This window comes from Chanos chanos, chromosome 12, assembly GCF_902362185.1.
Source record: "Chanos chanos chromosome 12, fChaCha1.1, whole genome shotgun sequence".
Classification (NCBI taxonomy): domain Eukaryota; kingdom Metazoa; phylum Chordata; class Actinopteri; order Gonorynchiformes; family Chanidae; genus Chanos; species Chanos chanos.
Window position 1 is genome coordinate 9,847,710 of NC_044506.1, and position 18,231 is coordinate 9,865,940.

General features: G+C 38.3%; 2 protein-coding genes across 2 annotated transcripts; both read left to right on the forward strand.

The window, feature by feature from the left end:
• The first annotated feature begins 576 nt into the window (after window positions 1-576).
• On the forward strand, window positions 577-1,272 carry LOC115824719 (CD209 antigen-like protein E). Its single transcript, XM_030788476.1, has 3 exons — window positions 577-696; window positions 849-964; window positions 1,101-1,272. Exons 1-3 carry the CDS (start codon window positions 577-579, stop codon window positions 1,270-1,272), a joined length of 408 nt encoding a protein of 135 aa, XP_030644336.1.
• A 12,474-nt stretch (window positions 1,273-13,746) lies between these two features.
• LOC115824720 (CD209 antigen-like protein E) lies at window positions 13,747-14,607 on the forward strand. The gene is made up of 3 exons (XM_030788477.1): window positions 13,747-13,866; window positions 14,062-14,177; window positions 14,418-14,607. The coding sequence occupies exons 1-3, from the start codon at window positions 13,747-13,749 to the stop codon at window positions 14,605-14,607; spliced, it is 426 nt and encodes a 141-aa protein (XP_030644337.1).
• Window positions 14,608-18,231: the final 3,624 nt, after the last annotated feature.

Sequence of the window (18,231 nt, forward strand, 5' to 3'; positions counted from 1 at the left end):
TCCAGAAAATGAGAGACTCATCAAACAACTCACTGCTAAGTATGAAAACATCTCAGAACAACTTGTCTTTCTCAGAAGTGAGTGTTTTTGGATCTGTCTTTTATTAGTCATTACAAACTATGATTTTGCCCAAACTTGTTATTAGAATTTCACAAAATTAACTGATCTTAGTTAATCAACAGACAGTATGAAAGTATGTGATCGGTTAACAAAAGCTACATTTTTGTGTTTGGCTTCTATTTAATTCACACTTAGTGAATTACTCAGACATAGAGAGGCAATATAAGGAGCTCCAGGCCAGAATTGCCACCTTCTCTTTTGATGAGTTATAACAGAGAGCATGAAAGCACTTAGCAACTCACACATGAAACAAACGTCATTGCAAACCTGTTCTAATAAGTGAGTTTTGGCAAATACTTCTCTTGTGAACTCAATGGCCAACTCAAGATTTCATGTTCCATGTTACTCTGTTTACAACTACTGCTATAACACAACAATTTCATTAATTAAAAAAAATCTTTCCCTTCCTCAATAGAAATCCCAGGCAAAGTTTGCAGTGTGTGTGGTGATGGATGGATGTTTCATGGTGAGAGGTGTTACCACTTCTCCACCGCAGAAATGAAATGGACCGAGAGTCAGAATTACTGTGTAACAAAAGGAGGTCAGCTGGTGATAATCAGGAGCAAAGAGGAGCAGGTGGGCTCCTGCAGAATCTTTCATCAAGAGTCATTTTCTTGATTTGAAATCTTTTGGGAGAATTGGTTATAACTTTTGTTATAACTTGGTAGAATGTCATTGTCATTGAGTATGTTTTATTTTTACGTATGTTTTATCATTTTCTTCACCAGGATTTTTTGCATGTAAATACTGGGGACAAGTCACACTGGATAGGACTGAATGACATGGAGACTGAGGGACGCTGGGTGTGGGTGAACAAGCAGACTCTCGATGAGACAGGAGTAAAGTAAGATACTTACCTATTCATTTAACTGAAAAACACAGGTCAGTCTACTTTCTTTTTTTAATAGAGCCCGATATATTGAAAATGAATGAGAAAAATCCATCTAATATTTTATGTTTGTCATGTTCTCCATTCAAAGATTTTGGCGTAAAAGGGAAAACAAAAAAGGTGAGCCTGATAACTGGACCTATGACGATGCTTCTGGAGAGGACTGTGCAAGTCTTGGAGGTGACAATGGTGGGACAGATGTGTGGTATGATTCTTCATGTAAAAAAGTGAAAAGATGTGTTTGTGAGAAGAAGATGACTTGAGTCTTCTCAGTCTTTTGACTTGTATCCAGTGAGGTCAAACAAAAGACTTAGTGATGTTGAAATGGAAGGAATCTTGATTTCTTGTAACATTTTCAGTGGCATGGAACCTGCTTTGACTGGCAACCATCTTAGTAAATTCTCATGACATTAACATCACTCTCAGTCTTACTGTATATTTTGTTTATTGATTCCTTTACTCTGATCCCCGATAATGTACTTTAAACTTTTAGGGAGCATCACTGATATTCTGTTTTGTCTTCTCGATATTTCTGTGCTTTTGTTGTTTGTCTGTTTGATATATTGCACTTAATTGTTATTTTATTTTCTTAAATCATTAGCTCAACCTGGTATACATTGTCTGCAATGTTATTTTGTGGCAGTAAAAACACATGCAAAATAAAAAATAAATAAAATGCATATGTTTCCTCTAGAGGCTGTGGTGACAGAGACTCCCGATTCGATTTCATGACAATAACTGGTCAGCTGTTTGATATGTATTGTGATTCTTAAATTACTGTGATTCTGTTATTAATACAATTTGATGTTGTGATTTTCTGGATTTTTTTTTTTTTTGCTGTAATGTGTGTGTGTGTGATATATAAATGTGAATTTTGCTTTTAAAAATTACAAAAAAATTATGGTATTCACCAATTTTGTGATGTGGTGTTACTGTTACGTAAGAATGTGTCATTTGAAGTCTATCCATGCGCTAGAGTAATTCTTTCAGCTTTTTAAATCATTGTCATATCTCTTAAGTAAGAAGCAAAGAGAACAGCTGTATCAGAGAAAAAAAACACTGGGTTATGAAAGATGCTTTCTTTCATAACCCAGTTATGAAACTGTGTCGTTCTAAAACATTTTGACCATCATGCGATGAAATAAATTTCTGATGAGAATTGATGCAATCTGATGAACGCTGGGTCATTATACAGTAGATTGCTGCATATCTGTAATTAAACCCTGTTTACTTCACAGTGTGTCGCACGCAAAGACCATTACTTTATTACTGTGTCGCTCACACACTCATTTCTCACCCCAGCACCCTCGTGTGGTTTTCATGTCACTCACACACACACACACACACACACACACACACACACACACACACACACACACACACACACTGCCAGAAAAGAATGAGTCCCTTTTCTTGGGTGTAGTTCTTAGTAGCATCCTTTTACTAGTTCCCAGTGCAGCTGGGCAGGTATGGACATATGGTGTCCTCAGCATGGAAGCCTATTGGCTGCCTGATCCTCATCTTACATTGACCACACACGCATCGACTCATCTGGAGCCCTAACTATGTGGGGGTTGCAGGAGTTTAGTGGGCAGGACCTCTAGATCATTGTGTGTGGCCCAAGTTTAGTAACTCAAAAGAGTTGGAGGTAGTTCCACACCTGTAAATGATTTCTTAGTTTTTTCTTTTTATCTCAATCATTTTTGCATCAATAGCAATAAATAAATTCAGTAGTAATAGGATTGTAATGCTGCTTGTTGGCTGGTTTCATACAGCCAAGATGCCACATGCACAGTTGTAAACTCACTGGACAAAAAGCATTACAGACTCTTTCAGTACTATTTTTATCATGAAGTTGTAACAATTTTGGTCCATATACCTCGGCTGAGTTCCGCAGTGTACATCTTATTCATTCACATAAACAAAAAGAAAAAAAAGAGCGAGAGAGGCTGTACGTAACAAAAACGTTACCGGAGTTGAAAAGGTAAAAAGAAAAAGAGAAGAAAAGGGCTGTTTAACAAAAGTTATTTCTGTCGCACGTGCATTGCTCAAATAGCTTTAAAAAAAAAAAAATGAAGGCGCTGTTTTATGGCGCTGCCTCTCTCACACCTTGGCTCACAGTACGTCTTAAAGGTAAATTCCACAACTTCGACCGTTACAAAGTTATCTAGCATCAAATGCACCCCACCCATCCACCCATACAATGTGTTTATGAGATGGACATAAATTTCCCCATGTAACTCACACTGGTTAAGGGTGTCATCTAAGTGCTCAGCTAAGTGCAAAAGTAACTGAACTGATGATGAACTGACATTTGCATGCTAGCAATACCTTATACAAAGGTCAATATACATTGGATTATTGATTATTGTAATCAAGCAAATGGACCAGGGCTAATTTACAAAAGATGGTTTCATTAAAAAGAAGAAGAAGAAGAAGAAAAATGTCTATAAATAAAAACATTTGCTGAAATGGCTTCTGCAGACAGAGTTGCCCACTGAGAGTGGGGATGTAAAAATATCGGTTACATGACAGCACATTAAAAACAGTCAAAGACGGATTATATGATTAGGATCAAAAGAAACAGGGGTAGGAGAGATCAATTTGACCAGATATTCTGGGGACCGATAAATGTTGTCTCGATCATGCACAGTTCATGACCTATTGCATAAGCATAGATTTCGGAAAGCTGAAATATCCCTACCAACATTTAGACCTGTAATTGTGGCTAAAACGGAGACAATTTTTTTTGATTCATTCAATTGGGAGCTGTTGTGTGCTTCATACTCAGCCAGAGAGGGATAATGGTATGGACAATCTGGCTCACCGCATTTTGTAGGGCAGGTTTACTGCGCATGAACAAACACAAACACACACACACACACACACAGCGTATACTGTAGGGACAGGCGCATGAACAGAGTTGCCCAACACCACCTCGTCAAGCTATTGATGGAAACAGAGGATGGATGGAGAGTAAGTAGTCTGGTTATAATCGAAGAGAAAGACTTGGTTTTGTGCTGATGAGGCTTACACACTGAGTACTGTCAGAAAAATGCTTTTATTGGGAGCTGCATCGTCATACCACTTCCAGTTACCAGGTTCTGGCCTATTAAATTACACTGCCATCTAGTGGTGTTAACTGTACACAACAACACATATCAATACATCTCCCTTTTTTTTTCAAATAAAGATGAACTTGTGTAAACTCTGAACTTAAAGGCTGTTGTTACCATTACAACTTAAATTTTCTGCCCTTTCTTACAATATAATAAAACATAAATTCCCATGTATCTTTCACAGAAATTTCCAAATTCCTTTACTATCTTAAGTCTGTAAACCATGTACACATTTCAACCTTTGGTTGTTTTTTTTTTAAACTTTCTTACATTTCTGTCACATACTCAACACCTTCACATTTCTTAGTCTCTTTGGTCTCAATATTCGTCTCTTTAAACAGTCTCTACGCGTTATGTCACTATCCTTGTTTTTGTTTGTCTCTGGTAAGATATGAACGTTTGTCATTTCTGGTTGTTCCATTTGACTTGGGATTGTCATGTCATTTGTTTTACTGTCCATGACCTTGAGTTCTCTCTGAGGCACTTTCAGTAGGTGTCTTCTGTTTCGCCTCATTGCTTTTCCATATTCTGTGCTCACTTCATATGATCTGGGGGTTGTCTCCTTGACCACTTTAGCCAGCGGCCCCCACTGCCCACCACATTTTGCCTGCACTGTTTCTTCCTGTGCAGGTGGGCTCAGTAGCTTGGCTGTTCTGTTGCAGGATTCAGTTTGTCTCACTTTAGGAGAGCTCGGAGCACTCCGTTCCATCTGAAGTTTCGCTGATAGAGGCCTCATCCTTAGCTTTTGTTTCATGAGCATTTATGTTGGTGAAAGTCCATTCTCCAGTGGTGATGCTCGGTGGTCATAGAATTTTAGGACTGGCTCTTTAGCTTTTCCACGAGCTGCACTTTTTTAGTGGAGAAACAGCATTTAGCGAAGTGATTGACAGCGGACAGGTGTTGCTCCAGCTTCTCCAGCATATCGAACCTATTACCCAGGAGGTGGAATGCGGGGGAAGTTCCAACCTCATTTCTTGTCACCCCAGAGGACAATCCAGGGTTCCGATTGGCCTTGGGTTTGACTACAAGCCTTAGCCAGGGGTTCTGTTCGTGGGCCAGTTGCTGGCGCCGGTTCAGGTCCCGGTCTAGGGAGTGGTGCCTCTAGACCGGCAGCTCCGAGTTCCCGTGGTTTATACCGGCAATCAGCCTCTAGGGTCACCAGCTCCAAGTACACAAGACAACACCCACGTCAGATCACAACCCTGATCATAGGTGACTCCATCATCAGAAATGTTAAAACAAGTTCAGCAATAGCCTGCTGTATCCAAAGTGCCACTGTTCGTGATATAGAGGACAAAGCTAATGAGATCTTCACTAACCAACCGGGCAAATCTCATTGTACACGTAGGAATGAATGACATCTGTAAGGAGCAGCCTGAGCTACTAAAACTGACTTTATGCACTTGTTCTGCTCACTGAAGAGATCCGTGTGGCACATTTACGTGTCTGGCCCCATCTCCTCCTCTGGCCGCAGTGTTTGGCGTTTTAGCAGGCTACTCTATCTGCACTGCTGGCTCCCCTCAGTCTGCACTACCCACAGTGCCTCCTTTATCGACAATTTCAGTGTCTTCTTGGAGCGCAGAGAGTTATTTAGAAATGATGGCATATGCCCTGATTGGCTGGGGTCAAAGCTATTGTCCTCAAACATTTTGTATTGCATCGCCCGCCAAGTTGTTCATCTAGAGAGCCAAAACTTCGAAGCTCACTGTTTCTGTCAAGTCCCACTATTATAGATGTCCCTGGGGTCCTAGCGCTAATCAAACTGGTTCCTCATGCTTTTCTATTGTTACTTATGTGGAGCCAGGACCCCCTACTAACTTCATAAATTTCCCTACCCCGGACACTCCTTTTATAATACATCAGCAAATTGTTTCAGACTTGTGAACTTCCCCGGTATCATGAATGCCACTAGACTCAGCCACAGCGTGGACAACCCGAGTCTGCTATCTCCACCACCCACAGCGGCCCACTCTTCCCCCTGTCGATCGTCTCCTGTCTCTACAATTCTGCTCATCGAGAACGACAAATGTTTTATCCTAAAGCCAAAATTTGTAAACTGTGCACTGTTATCACCTCTAATTTAATTACGATCCCCCTGCAGCGTTCTGTCACTACCTCTGATCCCACTCCAAACTCTCCTTTTAACCCACATATCTTTAAGAACAGAAACTGACTTGAGATAATTCTTGTAAATATTAGAAGCCTACTTCAGAAATTAGATCATGTAAATGTATTAGTTTTACAGACTGATCCTGATATCCTGATTCTGAGTGAAACTTGGCTCAAAAAGAATGTCAACGACCTAGATGAAGCTCTAAAGGACTTCAACTTGTAAAGGGCAGATAGAGTTGAGAAAGGAGGAGAATGGTAATTTATGTCTAATCTCTCTTTTCTGTAACCATTTTACACACTGTCACCACACCAAAATCATTTGAAAGTCTTGCATCAAAGGTTCATCTAGGGCCTAACTCAGTAATTGTGGTGGGGATTTATAGATCCCCATCTGCTGACTTAGGTACCATTGACGCTATAGTGGAGCTATTTTCTCAGTATTCCAATGCTGAGTTGATTGTTATGGGGGACTTTAATTTGAACTGGCTAAATGACTCATCTGTTTATCTCAGGGAGGTTAGTGGTGGTTTCAACTTATCCCAGCTGATAACTGAACCCACTAGGCCAAATCTGAAAGATTACTCTCGGTCTACCCTAATTGATCTCATCTTTTCCAATAGGGTTGACAAAATTATAGCATGTGGTGCATTTGAGATAGGAAATAGTGATCGTTGCCCTATCGCATGTATAAGAAAAACATGGATAATGAAGACAAGATCTCACACAAGAGAAATCTAAGACATTTTAGTGACCAGCCATGTTGACAAACATGGACCATTCAGAAAGCTTAAAATAAAAGATAGAGTAAGACCCTGGGTTTCCCCCGAATTATCAGCTTTATTTAAGGAAAGGAACAGAGCCTGGTCACCAGCCCGACACTCTTGCGAACCATCACACTGGTTAACATTTAGACAGCTTAGAAATAAATGCACATCAGTGAGAAAAGCCAAGTCTAATTATTATTTAGACCTAACCACCAGCTCTTATTCAAACCCTGCAAAATTTTGGAAAGCAGTAAACCTAAACAAAAACAGAACCACTAATTCCTTACCTACACTAGTGACTGTTTGATTTCTGAACAGAATGAGGTTTGCCTTGCTTTCAATAAACACTTTGCTGAAGCTGGGCATTTGAAAAGGAATACAAAGGGACCCTTCTTACTGATGACGATTTTATGTGCACCATGAACAATGTTGCTTAGTTTACTTTTCAACCATTTTCTCCTAATGATTTATTTGAGGCACTGCAAACCATTGATACCAGGAGTTCAGCTGGAGAGGATAAATTAAACCCTTTTCCCTTTTTTTAAATTAAACCAATTATCACAGAGCAATCAACACTTATATTTAATGTTTCTTCTCGACCGCCATATTTCCTAGTGTTTGGAAATCAGCCCATGTAACTCCTTTTCATAAAGGAGGTGAAACAGATGATTTGAATAATCACCACCCAATTTCTACCCTGCTTAGCAAAAATCTCTGATTAACAGTCAACTCAAGTCATTCCTCTCAAATCACTCAGGATGAAGTCTACATCAGTCTGGATTCACAGCACTATCTCATCTGTTACGTTAGTTACAACCAGTGATGGATTCAGAAAGTGGCTGATGGGTGGGCCTGGAAAAATCTAGGTGCGCCTGAGTGAAGCTCAGCACTGCACATTTTCTTTAACAGGCTTAGATGTTTACAAAGTGATGATAACCGCAACAATAATACAACGAAGACTGTCATTGTTGCAGAGTCCTACCTAAAGAGCAGACCAAAAACTAAAAAAGGAAACTGTATTGGCCTGACCTTCCTCCAGACATATATTTTTTTAAGAAAACGGGTCAATGATAGCTGTTTAGCCATAGTTGCACTTAATTGCCAAGCAGCTGCTACACGAAACTGAGATAGAACTACTGACGTGAGTTAAGGTAAACATAGCGTAATGTAGCCTAATGTCAGTCAACAAACATAACAGGGGATTATTATTATTATTATTATTATTATTATTATTATTATTATTATTATTAATACATAATTCTAATGATTCCCAAGATAAAACAATTCACATTCAAGTAGTGAAAATTAAACTTTGAAAAAAAAAATGTATTAAAAAAAACCCCTATTTTCATGAATGTGAATGGGTGGGACAGCTGCCAATCTGGGCGGGCCTGGGCACACCCCAGCCCACCCGTAGATCCACCTCTGGTTACTTCAAATATAGTATCTGTTCTTGACAATAAGAAGCACTGTGCTACCCCTTTTGTGGATTTATCAAAAGCATTTGACACAGTTGATTGATTTGCTCTTATAAAGATTATAGAAATTTGTTTTGGATGGAGAGGCGTGCGATTGGTTTCAGAACTATCTGTCTGAGAGGCTTCAGTGTGTGAAGCTAGGTAAGGTCCAGTCTGAGGTCTTTCCGACGACTAAGGGTGTTCCACAAGGATCAATTTGGGGTCCTGTCCTCTTCGCCATTTATATTAATGACACTGTCTCTTCATTGAGTGGTTTTCTTGACCGTCTTTATGCTGATGACACTCTTGTGTACTGTATTGCTGACTCTGTTCAACTAGCCATTGAGGACCTGCAGCTTTCCTCTGGTGCTCTTCAGGAAGCTCTTAATCTTAATCTTAAAGTAGTACTTAAAGCAAACAAAACAAAATTCATGCTGTTTATGAGAGCTAGAAATATTAATTACAATAGTTTGCATTAATCCACTGCAAATGGATTTAACATTGAGATAGTCATTGAAAATAAATATCTTGGCATCTGGCTTGATGAGAAACTCACATTTAATGCCTTATAGACAATCTTGTCAGTAAACTGCGACAAAACTAAGCTTCTTCTACAGAATTAGAACCAGCTTTCTAATGACTTGTAGGAAAAGGATTGTTGAAGCAGTTTTCATGTCGTAGTTGGATTATGGAGATGTAATTTATAGAAATGGACACACCTGAATGAGATAAATAAGCCTGTCATTTGATTCTTGGAGCGCTGACATAGCCAACTGCTGGCCATCCTAAATTAATATGAAGAATATTAGTGCGCCTACTTATCTAGTTCTCTTTATTTCTTTTTATTTTGAAGTCAGTTTCCTTCTTTGCGTATATTTTTATACATATATTGTTCAGTAACCCATCCTTTTCTGACACTGTCAACCCTGTCCTCTAGGAGTGCTTTCCTATACGCCCCTTTAAGATGCCTGATTCCTTCTACCTTTGATTAATTCTGATGACCTTACATCTACCCTTGAACACATGATAGCACTTTACAGCAAGCATAAGTCATTATCAGGAAGATGTTGCTTATGTAATATTTTTTTTCCCCAAGACACATTTACAAGATTTTATTCTGTGATATATATATATATTTATTTCAAGATATGAGTAGAGAAAGTTTTTTAAAATGTTCTTGCAAGGCTAGAAAAATGTTTTAAGCACACCAACATTAATGCCTCCAAATTTGTCATTATTGTGCTCTGTTGCTGATCTCTACAATTGTGTAAATCTGATAGATTAGATCCTATGTAACAACACCATTCAGAATATAACACATTTAGTAACATTTAGAACAGAGCCAAGACCCTGTGATGTATTGCTTAAATTGTTGTCCCTGTCAGATCTCTACTGTAGTTTGTTCACAAAATTAACCATATTATAACCTCTGGTTTACCTCCTACACATTCCACCACACCCATGCGTCCCTACCAACTCTCAAGACAAACCTATACCCTTGACCTTCTGCAGAAAGTGGAAAATGTTTGCTTTGTCACTGCAGTACCTCTTAACAGCCAAGTGCAGTAAGATCAATGAGTTGAACAGTGGGTGATGATGTAAACTTCTTTTTATTTTCTTTATATGTCAGTCCAGTTGAATGCATTAGAAATAATCAGAGCTAAAACACATTTTTATCAGTCAGTCATAGAAAGAAAGAAAAAAGGTTGTGAGTATAATACATTTTAAGGCAATTTTTCACTGATATAGTTATACTGCATATATCACAGCTAAAACCACTGGCCTGATCCACACAAAAATTTGAAAACAGTAAGTGTCATCTTCAAAGTGTTCATCTCTTTGATGTATTACTTATTCTTGGAAGCCAAACCTTCTGAACATGTTTTGGACATGCGTTGGATGGGTTCGTAAGCAAATTATTTTTCACGTGCTGTAAAAGTCATCTAATTTCTGCTCATAGCTAAGGTATAAATGTGATGCACTTCGTAACAGTGGGAGTGAAAGATGGCATTGTGTCAGACCACTGACATCACATCCCTTTCATTTGACCTACCAGTGCTCAGGTTCATTTGTTTATCAGCTGTTGGCTGAACCAGCTGGTTGACTGATTTTCATGTAGACTGTATCCACCACTTTTTGTCGTGGCCCATTTCGTCCCCACCAGTTTAGTTCATCCAGTCTAGTATTATTCCCTATCCCCCTTAAATTTCTATCCACAAACATATTTAACAGAAAGATGCTAAATAGAGGATCTACTGAATATCTTCTGAATAATAATTTAGAGTACAGAGCAGTGCAGAACAGTGACCAGTTTTTTGGGTGGAGTATTTTATTGACTGCTTCCTGTTTTCAGAACTCTTTTTATGTGTACTTCCTGTTAGTTTACCAAAAACTTCAATGTGATGTTTCATTGACTGCTGTGATGTTTTATTGACTGCTTCCTGTTTTCAGCGATTAAATTTCAGAGCACTGAAGTTTGGTGTACATCTTTTAAAATGGACAGCATTTATGAAAATGTGGATATGAGTCTATACAAAGTGAGTTCAAACAAGAAGGATCATGCTTTTTCTGGTAAGAGGCTCTGATATACTTGCATCTTACTTATTTGTGTTTATGTTTTTCCTTCCTAGGTAAAAAGTGATCATAAAATTTTTTAGCAAGATGATTTGCACCCAGTTTGCTCTCAACACTTATCACGCAGTTTGTATAATTTAAGCATAATATCAAATCCAATTCATTTTCCCTAGAATTTTCAGTGAATTGGATTGAAATTTTGAGAGACTTTATTTTAGAATTTGGCTTTGAAAAGGTCTAGTACTTTTTGTGCTGCAGTTTATCTTAAATATATCTTAAGTACTATAATGATTCATTAAGTTACAAGACTAAAACTCTATTCTTGGAGGAAATAATTCATGCTTAATTCATGTCGTCAAATGTATGCAAGAGAGTCATTGTAATGTCTTTAGAAACTAGAGCTGTACCCAACTCAGAATTTTGTCAGTCGAGTCAGATTTGGCTGTTTAATAAGAAGATTCGACTATTCGTTCCTTTTTCTTTTCTTATACACTATCTGGCAATCAGAAAATCCATTGACATGAGTTTCAGCGATGATTTCTACCACATTAACATAGTCAAATGCAAAAGTGTCATGGGAACATATTTTTTAAGCATTTAAAAATCAGTAAAAGACAGCTGCATATGATTTGAATTGCGGCCTATTTGAATTGCTGCTAAACAATGTTGGGCTAACATATGGATTTGTCAGAATAATGAGACAAGCAGCACACATATATTTCTGTTTAAATCAAGCTCTTATAGCCTAATTTTTTATTTCACTTTAAACATTAAAAACAACATGTAAATAAATAAACAAATGAAACAAAATAAATTCACAGAACTGCCCGGTTAAACCCACCCGTTTCATGTGGTTTGCTATGTGCGATGGTGTTGAACGATAAGCGAATTCTTGCATACAGAATTTGCATTTAACTTTGTTAGGGTTGTCCGTCAAAAGTTCGAAATGCCGTCATACTTTATACTTCTTCTTAGACATGGTTACAGCTGGAGGAGCAGAAACATCAGGAGGCGGAGACCGAGCGAATGATAGAGGCGGACCTACAGCCTAGTTTTCCAACCACTCCACCTCCACTCCACACCAGCGCATGTTGTCACATGGATTTTTTTTTTTTTTTTGGAAGGGCCAGCTAGCCCTCTAGAATAGAAAAATATATTTATGATTCCCCTCATTTATAATTGCTCATTGAAATGTTACCCCTATGCATTTTAGTAAGCTTCTATCTGATTTATCCTGTTATTGTAATGCACGCTGACTGACCAAAAAAAAAGAACAAAAAACAAAAACGACTGTTCGACTTGAGGTATATCAGTTGAATGACTGGTCTCTGATGGATGATTCCACTCGTCCACTTTCAGGGGGCAGCCCTGTTTGAAACCGGTTCTTTTTGATTGTGCCTGAGATAATCTTTATCGTAGGGGCAAGAGGAACTGGCAGGCCAGTCCCTGAGCAGCAGTTTAAGAAAGAACCAACTTTCTGCTTGAGAAGGGGGGAAGTTGTCTTTTCAATTACCTGTCTCCTTCTGCTCTCTGCCATGGTTGCTGTCGGTGCTCTGGGCTATTTTTGTGAGTATCAGTGGTTGATATCGTATCACTTTCTGACAGAATCTTGTGAAGCTTCAGCTGATACATTCATAAACTGTGAAGGCCCAAACTTCAGATGTGGTTCACAAAGCAAAGTGTTTTTTCCTTTACAGGCAATGCCTATATGGTTGTCTGATGTGACTCTTCTTCATAAAATGTTTTGGTTTAACATTCACTCAGTTTGATGGTTTGTCCAATGCACTTTATCTGGCGATGTGCCCTTCTAACAGATGTGGAGAAAAACAGGTCACTTGACTCGCTGAATGAAAGACACAAGAATGTCTTGTCCAACCTGTCAGTGCTAGAGCAAAGTGCCACAGGTAACAGTTTACACTTTTATTGTAGACAGTAACTGCAGATTATAATATAAAAGCCTTACAGTTTTTAGTTATAATTGCTAATTGCTAAGCTTGCTAAGCTGTCAGCTGTCAGCTGAATTAAAGTATGCTGCTGTATGTAACAGCACTAAGTAAATCAGCAGTAAGTATAACAGTGGTTTTAATATTTCATGGCTATGATTATGATTATTAGTGTTGTTGTTCCAGAAAATGAGAGACTCATCGAACAGCTCACTGCTAAGTATGAAAACATCTCAGAACAACTTCTCTCCCTCAAAAGTGAGTGTTTTTGGATCTGTCTTTTATTAGTCATTACAAACTATGATTTTGCTCAAACAAGTTATTAGAATTTCACAAAATTAACTGATCTTAGTTAATCAACAGACAGTATGAAAGTATGTGATTGGTTAACAAATGCTACACTTTTGTGTTTGGCTTCTTTTTAATTCACTCTTAGTGAATTACTCAGACATGGAGAGACACTATAAGCAGCTCCAGGCGAAGTATGACGCCTTGTCTTGCGGTGAGTTGTAACAAAGAGCTTGAAAACATTTAGTAACTCAAACATGAAATAAACGTCATTGCAAACCTGTTCTAATAAGTGAGTTTTGGCAAATACTTCTCTTGTGAACTCAATGGCCAACTCAAGATTTCATGTTCCATGTTACTCTGTTTCTCCTTTATTTACAACTACTGCTATAACACAACAATTTCATTAATTAAAAAAAATCTTTCCCTTCCTCAATAGAAATCCCAGGCAAAGTTTGCAGCGTGTGTGGTGTCGGATGGATGTTTCATGGTGGGAGGTGTTACCACTTCTCCACCGCAGAAATGAACTGGGCCGAGAGTCAGAATTACTGTGTAACAAAAGGAGGTCAGCTGGTGATAATCAGGAGCAAAGAGGAGCAGGTGGGCTCCTGCAGAATCCAAGTGGGACTTTTCTTTCATCAAGAGTCATTTTCTTGATTTGAAATCTCCTGGGAGAATTGGCGACAGTTAAATAATGTAACCATGGAGTGACAAACTTTTGTTATAACTTGGTAGAATGTCATTGTCATTGAGTATGTTTTATTTTTACATATGTGCTATCATTTTCTCCACCAGGATTTTTTGCATAGAAATACTGAGGACAAGTCACACTGGATAGGACTGAATGACCTGGAGACTGAGGGACACTGGGTGTGGGTGAACAACCAGACTCTCGATGAGACAGGAGTACAGTAAGATGCTTACCTATTTGTTTTATTAAAATATACAAGTCAGCCACAGCTGGGCTGATCCAGAATGATTAAAATGGAACAGAACAACCAAAATGTGCTGTCAGTGGACAGTTCTTTTAATTTTTTTTTTAATTCATTAGTGGACAATAAAAATCTCAGTATGCTAACTCTCTTTATTAACAAGACTATTTGTGGTGAAAATAAGAGAACGACCTCATGTATCCTGTTCTCCTCTCAAAGGTTTTGGCGTAAAAGGGAGGGTGAAACTGATGAGCCTGATAACTGGACCTACGAGAATGCTTCTGGAGAGGACTGTGCAAGTCTTGGAAATGAAAGTGGTGGGACAGATGTGTGGTATGATTCTTCATGTACAAAAGAGAAAAAAAGTATTTGTGAAAAGAGGACAGCTGAAGTCTTCTCAGTCTTTTGACTTGTATCCAGTGAGGTCGAACGCAAAAGACTTAGTGATGTTGAGATGGAAGGAACCTTGATTTCTTGTAACATTTTCAGTGGCATGGAACCTGTTTTGAGTAGCAACCATCTTAGTAAATTCTCATTACATTAACATTACTCAATCTTACTGTATATTTTGTTTATTGATTCCTTTACTCTGATCCCCGATAATGTACTTTAAACTTTTAGGGAGCATCACTGATATTCTGTTTTGTCTTCTCGATATTTCTTTGCTTTTGTTGTTTGTCTGTTTGATATATTGCACTTTATTGTTATTTTATTTTATTTATTCATTTATTTACTTTAAAGCTGGCATCCTGAATATTACAATTCGATATTACGATTTTCTGGATTTTTGTTTTCTTTTTTGCTGTAATGTCTCTCTCTCTCTCTCTCTCTGTGTATGTGATGCATAAATATGTGAATTTAGCTCTTAAAATTACTAAAAAATAAATGTTATTCATCAATTTTGTGAAGTGGTGTTACTGTTACATAAGAATTGAAGTCTATCCATCATGTGTTGGAGCAACTCTTTCAGCTTTTTAAATAATTGTCATATCTCTTAAGCAAGAAGCAAAGAGAACAGCTGTGTCAGAGAAAAAAAAACACTGGGTTATGAAAGATACTGGGTTATGAAAGATACCCAGTTATGAAACTGTGTCGTTCTAAAACATGTTGACTATCATGCGATGAAATAAATTTCTGACGAGAATGGACACAAATTGATGAACTCTTTAAATTCAGTTTAATTCAGAAATTTCTTTCCCACAAAGAAATATAGGCACAGGTCACTAACAAACAAAAAACCAAAAACAATAACAACTTATTTATATCAGAGCCAAACAGAGGGACATATTTTCATTTTAAACTACACCTGTGTTTGCCGTAAGATCATTTAGAAGGTCATGCTGTAAACACTGATGAAATGAGTGCTAAGCAGTCAAGGCAGAGACACACTCTTTTTTCACATCAATGGAGGCATAAATGGTTCATTTAGGGTAACAAAAGGAGGTCGGCTGGTGATAATCAGGAGCAAAGAGGAGCAGGTGGGCTCCTGCAGAATCCAAGTGGGACTTTTCTTTCATCAAGAGTCATTTTCTTGATTTGAAATCTCCTGGGAGAATTGGCAACACTTAAATAATGTAACCACGTAGGAGTGACAAACTTTTGTTATAACTTGGTAGAATGTCATTGTCATTGAGTATGTTTTATTTTTACATATGTGCTATCATTTTCTTCACCAGGATTTTTTGCATAGAAATACTAAGGACAAGTCACACTGGATAGGACTGAATGACCTGGAGACTGAGGGACACTGGGTGTGGGTGAACAACCAGACTCTCGATGAGACAGGAGTACAGTAAGATACTTACCTATTCATTTAATTGAAATACACAGGTCAGTCACAGTATGTTTACTGTTCTTTTTTTAATAGAACCCATTGTATTGAAAATGAATGAGCAAATCCATCTAATATTTCATGTTTGTCATGTTCTCCATTCAAAGATTTTGGCTTAAAAGGGAAAACGAAAAAGGTGAGCCTGATAACTGGACCTCTGAAGATGCTTCTGGAGAGAACTGTGCAAGTGTTGGAGGTGACCATGGTGGGACAGATGTGTGGTATGATTCTACATGTGCAAAATTGAAAAGATGTGTTTGTGAGAAGATGACTTGAGTGTTCTTATTCTTTTGACTTGTATCCAGTGAGGTATAACGCAAAAGACTTAGTGATGTTGAAATGGAAGGAAGCTTGATTTCTTGTAACATTTTCAGTGGCATATAATCTGCGAGCATCACCAGGCACGTGCACAGATAGACCCCAGGTGGTGCTCATGCACCTGCCCTGTTGGCTTCTGACTAGATAAGTGCCGTTTTTGCAAGATATAAAATACTCTCACATACACACATAATGCTCTGACATACACACAAAATGCTCTCACATACACACAAAATCCTCTCACATATATACAAAATGCTCTCACATACACACATAATGCTCTGACATACACACATGATCTCACATACACACAAAACGCTCTAACATTCACCAAACTTGCCTCTCGCATTTACTAGTTTTAGTGCTCACACTGACATAAAATGCTCTCCCATTGTCCTATTTGTTCCTCACACATACACACAAAATTCTCTCACACACATATTGCTCCCTCATTTGCTACTTTTACCTCTCACACAGTAGAGTATATGACAGAGAGAGTATATGACTGTATTATCACTGTTGGTGGACCACCTATGTGGCACAATTCGATTGGATCACCCCTTCTGACTGGAGCAGGCAGTGAAACATTTTCCACATGAGTAAAGACATTAACTGGCTTTAATCATATGGACATATACAATTCAACAGTGTTTATTGTCGAATTGTCTTTATTTTCTATGTTCAGCCCTTAATTTTAATTGTGAGTGGGGAGGAGGTGAAAGTTGTTCAGTTTGTCAGTAGTGCCCCTCAGTGGATTGTGGAAATACAGAGAGAGAGACACAGAGAGACAGAGAGAGAGAGAGAGAGAGAGAGAGAGAGAGAGACCCTAGAGAGAACTGAATGACCACACACAGCCTGTATCTGTCTTCTTTTTTTTGTATCAAGATTTGTTGATGGTCCAAGAAATAAGGAATGTGTCAATTCATTAGAGCCCTTGTATGGATGTTTTTGTTTCTGGATCAGTTGTGTACATAGCGTCATAGTTATCCAAAGAGAAAGAAAATTTGCCATTTTTAATTATAAGGTTTACCACTAGAGGGAGGCATATAACAGAGGAGGCAGATTTTTGTTTGATTGACACAGGACAAGGATGATGGGTTGGGTAGCCAGTTTGACTTGATAATTCTTGGAATAAGCAAGTAACTGCTGTGAAAATTTTGTAATTAAAAACATTTAAAAAAAATACAGGGTAAAATTGAATCTGTCTGCTGACTCACATATTTAAAATGGTCAGACTTTAATCATATTTTCCTCATGCCTCCATCAAAACTGGTGCATGAGACAGATGAGATTATAAAATGAGGAGAAAGGAGGAGAACCACTGACAGGAGGGGCTCTGAATGCAATCATAACATCTCCTGTTTACTGTATGTAGAGAGAGCCTCTCTCTCTCTCTCTATCTCTGTGCTCTGTGCTCTGTGCATGTGCATGTGCATGCATGTGTGTGTGTGTGTGTGTGCATGTGCGTGTTAGTGTGTGTGCGTGTGTGTGTGTGTGTGTGGATTAAGGCGGAAATGGTGCTGTCCCAACAGGTCAACACACTGTCTGGGCCACTGTCTGACCCCAGTGATTACAGCCAGCTGTTCTGTACCTGTCTGAACCCAGGGTCTCTCTCTCTCTCTCTCTCTCTCTCTGTCACCCTCCTTTTAACCCTCTATATTTTTCTTCACTCCTTTGTTCCATCTCTCTCTTCTTTTCTCTATTATTTTCGAGTCTCATTTATCCCATTTCAGTTAAATCACTCCATCTATCTGCATTTTTAAAATCGTACTGTATCCATTTAAAGCCTCACAAAACTTTAGCCCTGACCATTGGAATCATCACTGAAATAAGCATAGATTTAAATGCCATTATTAAGTACTGTTATATGGTAGTTTTGTATTT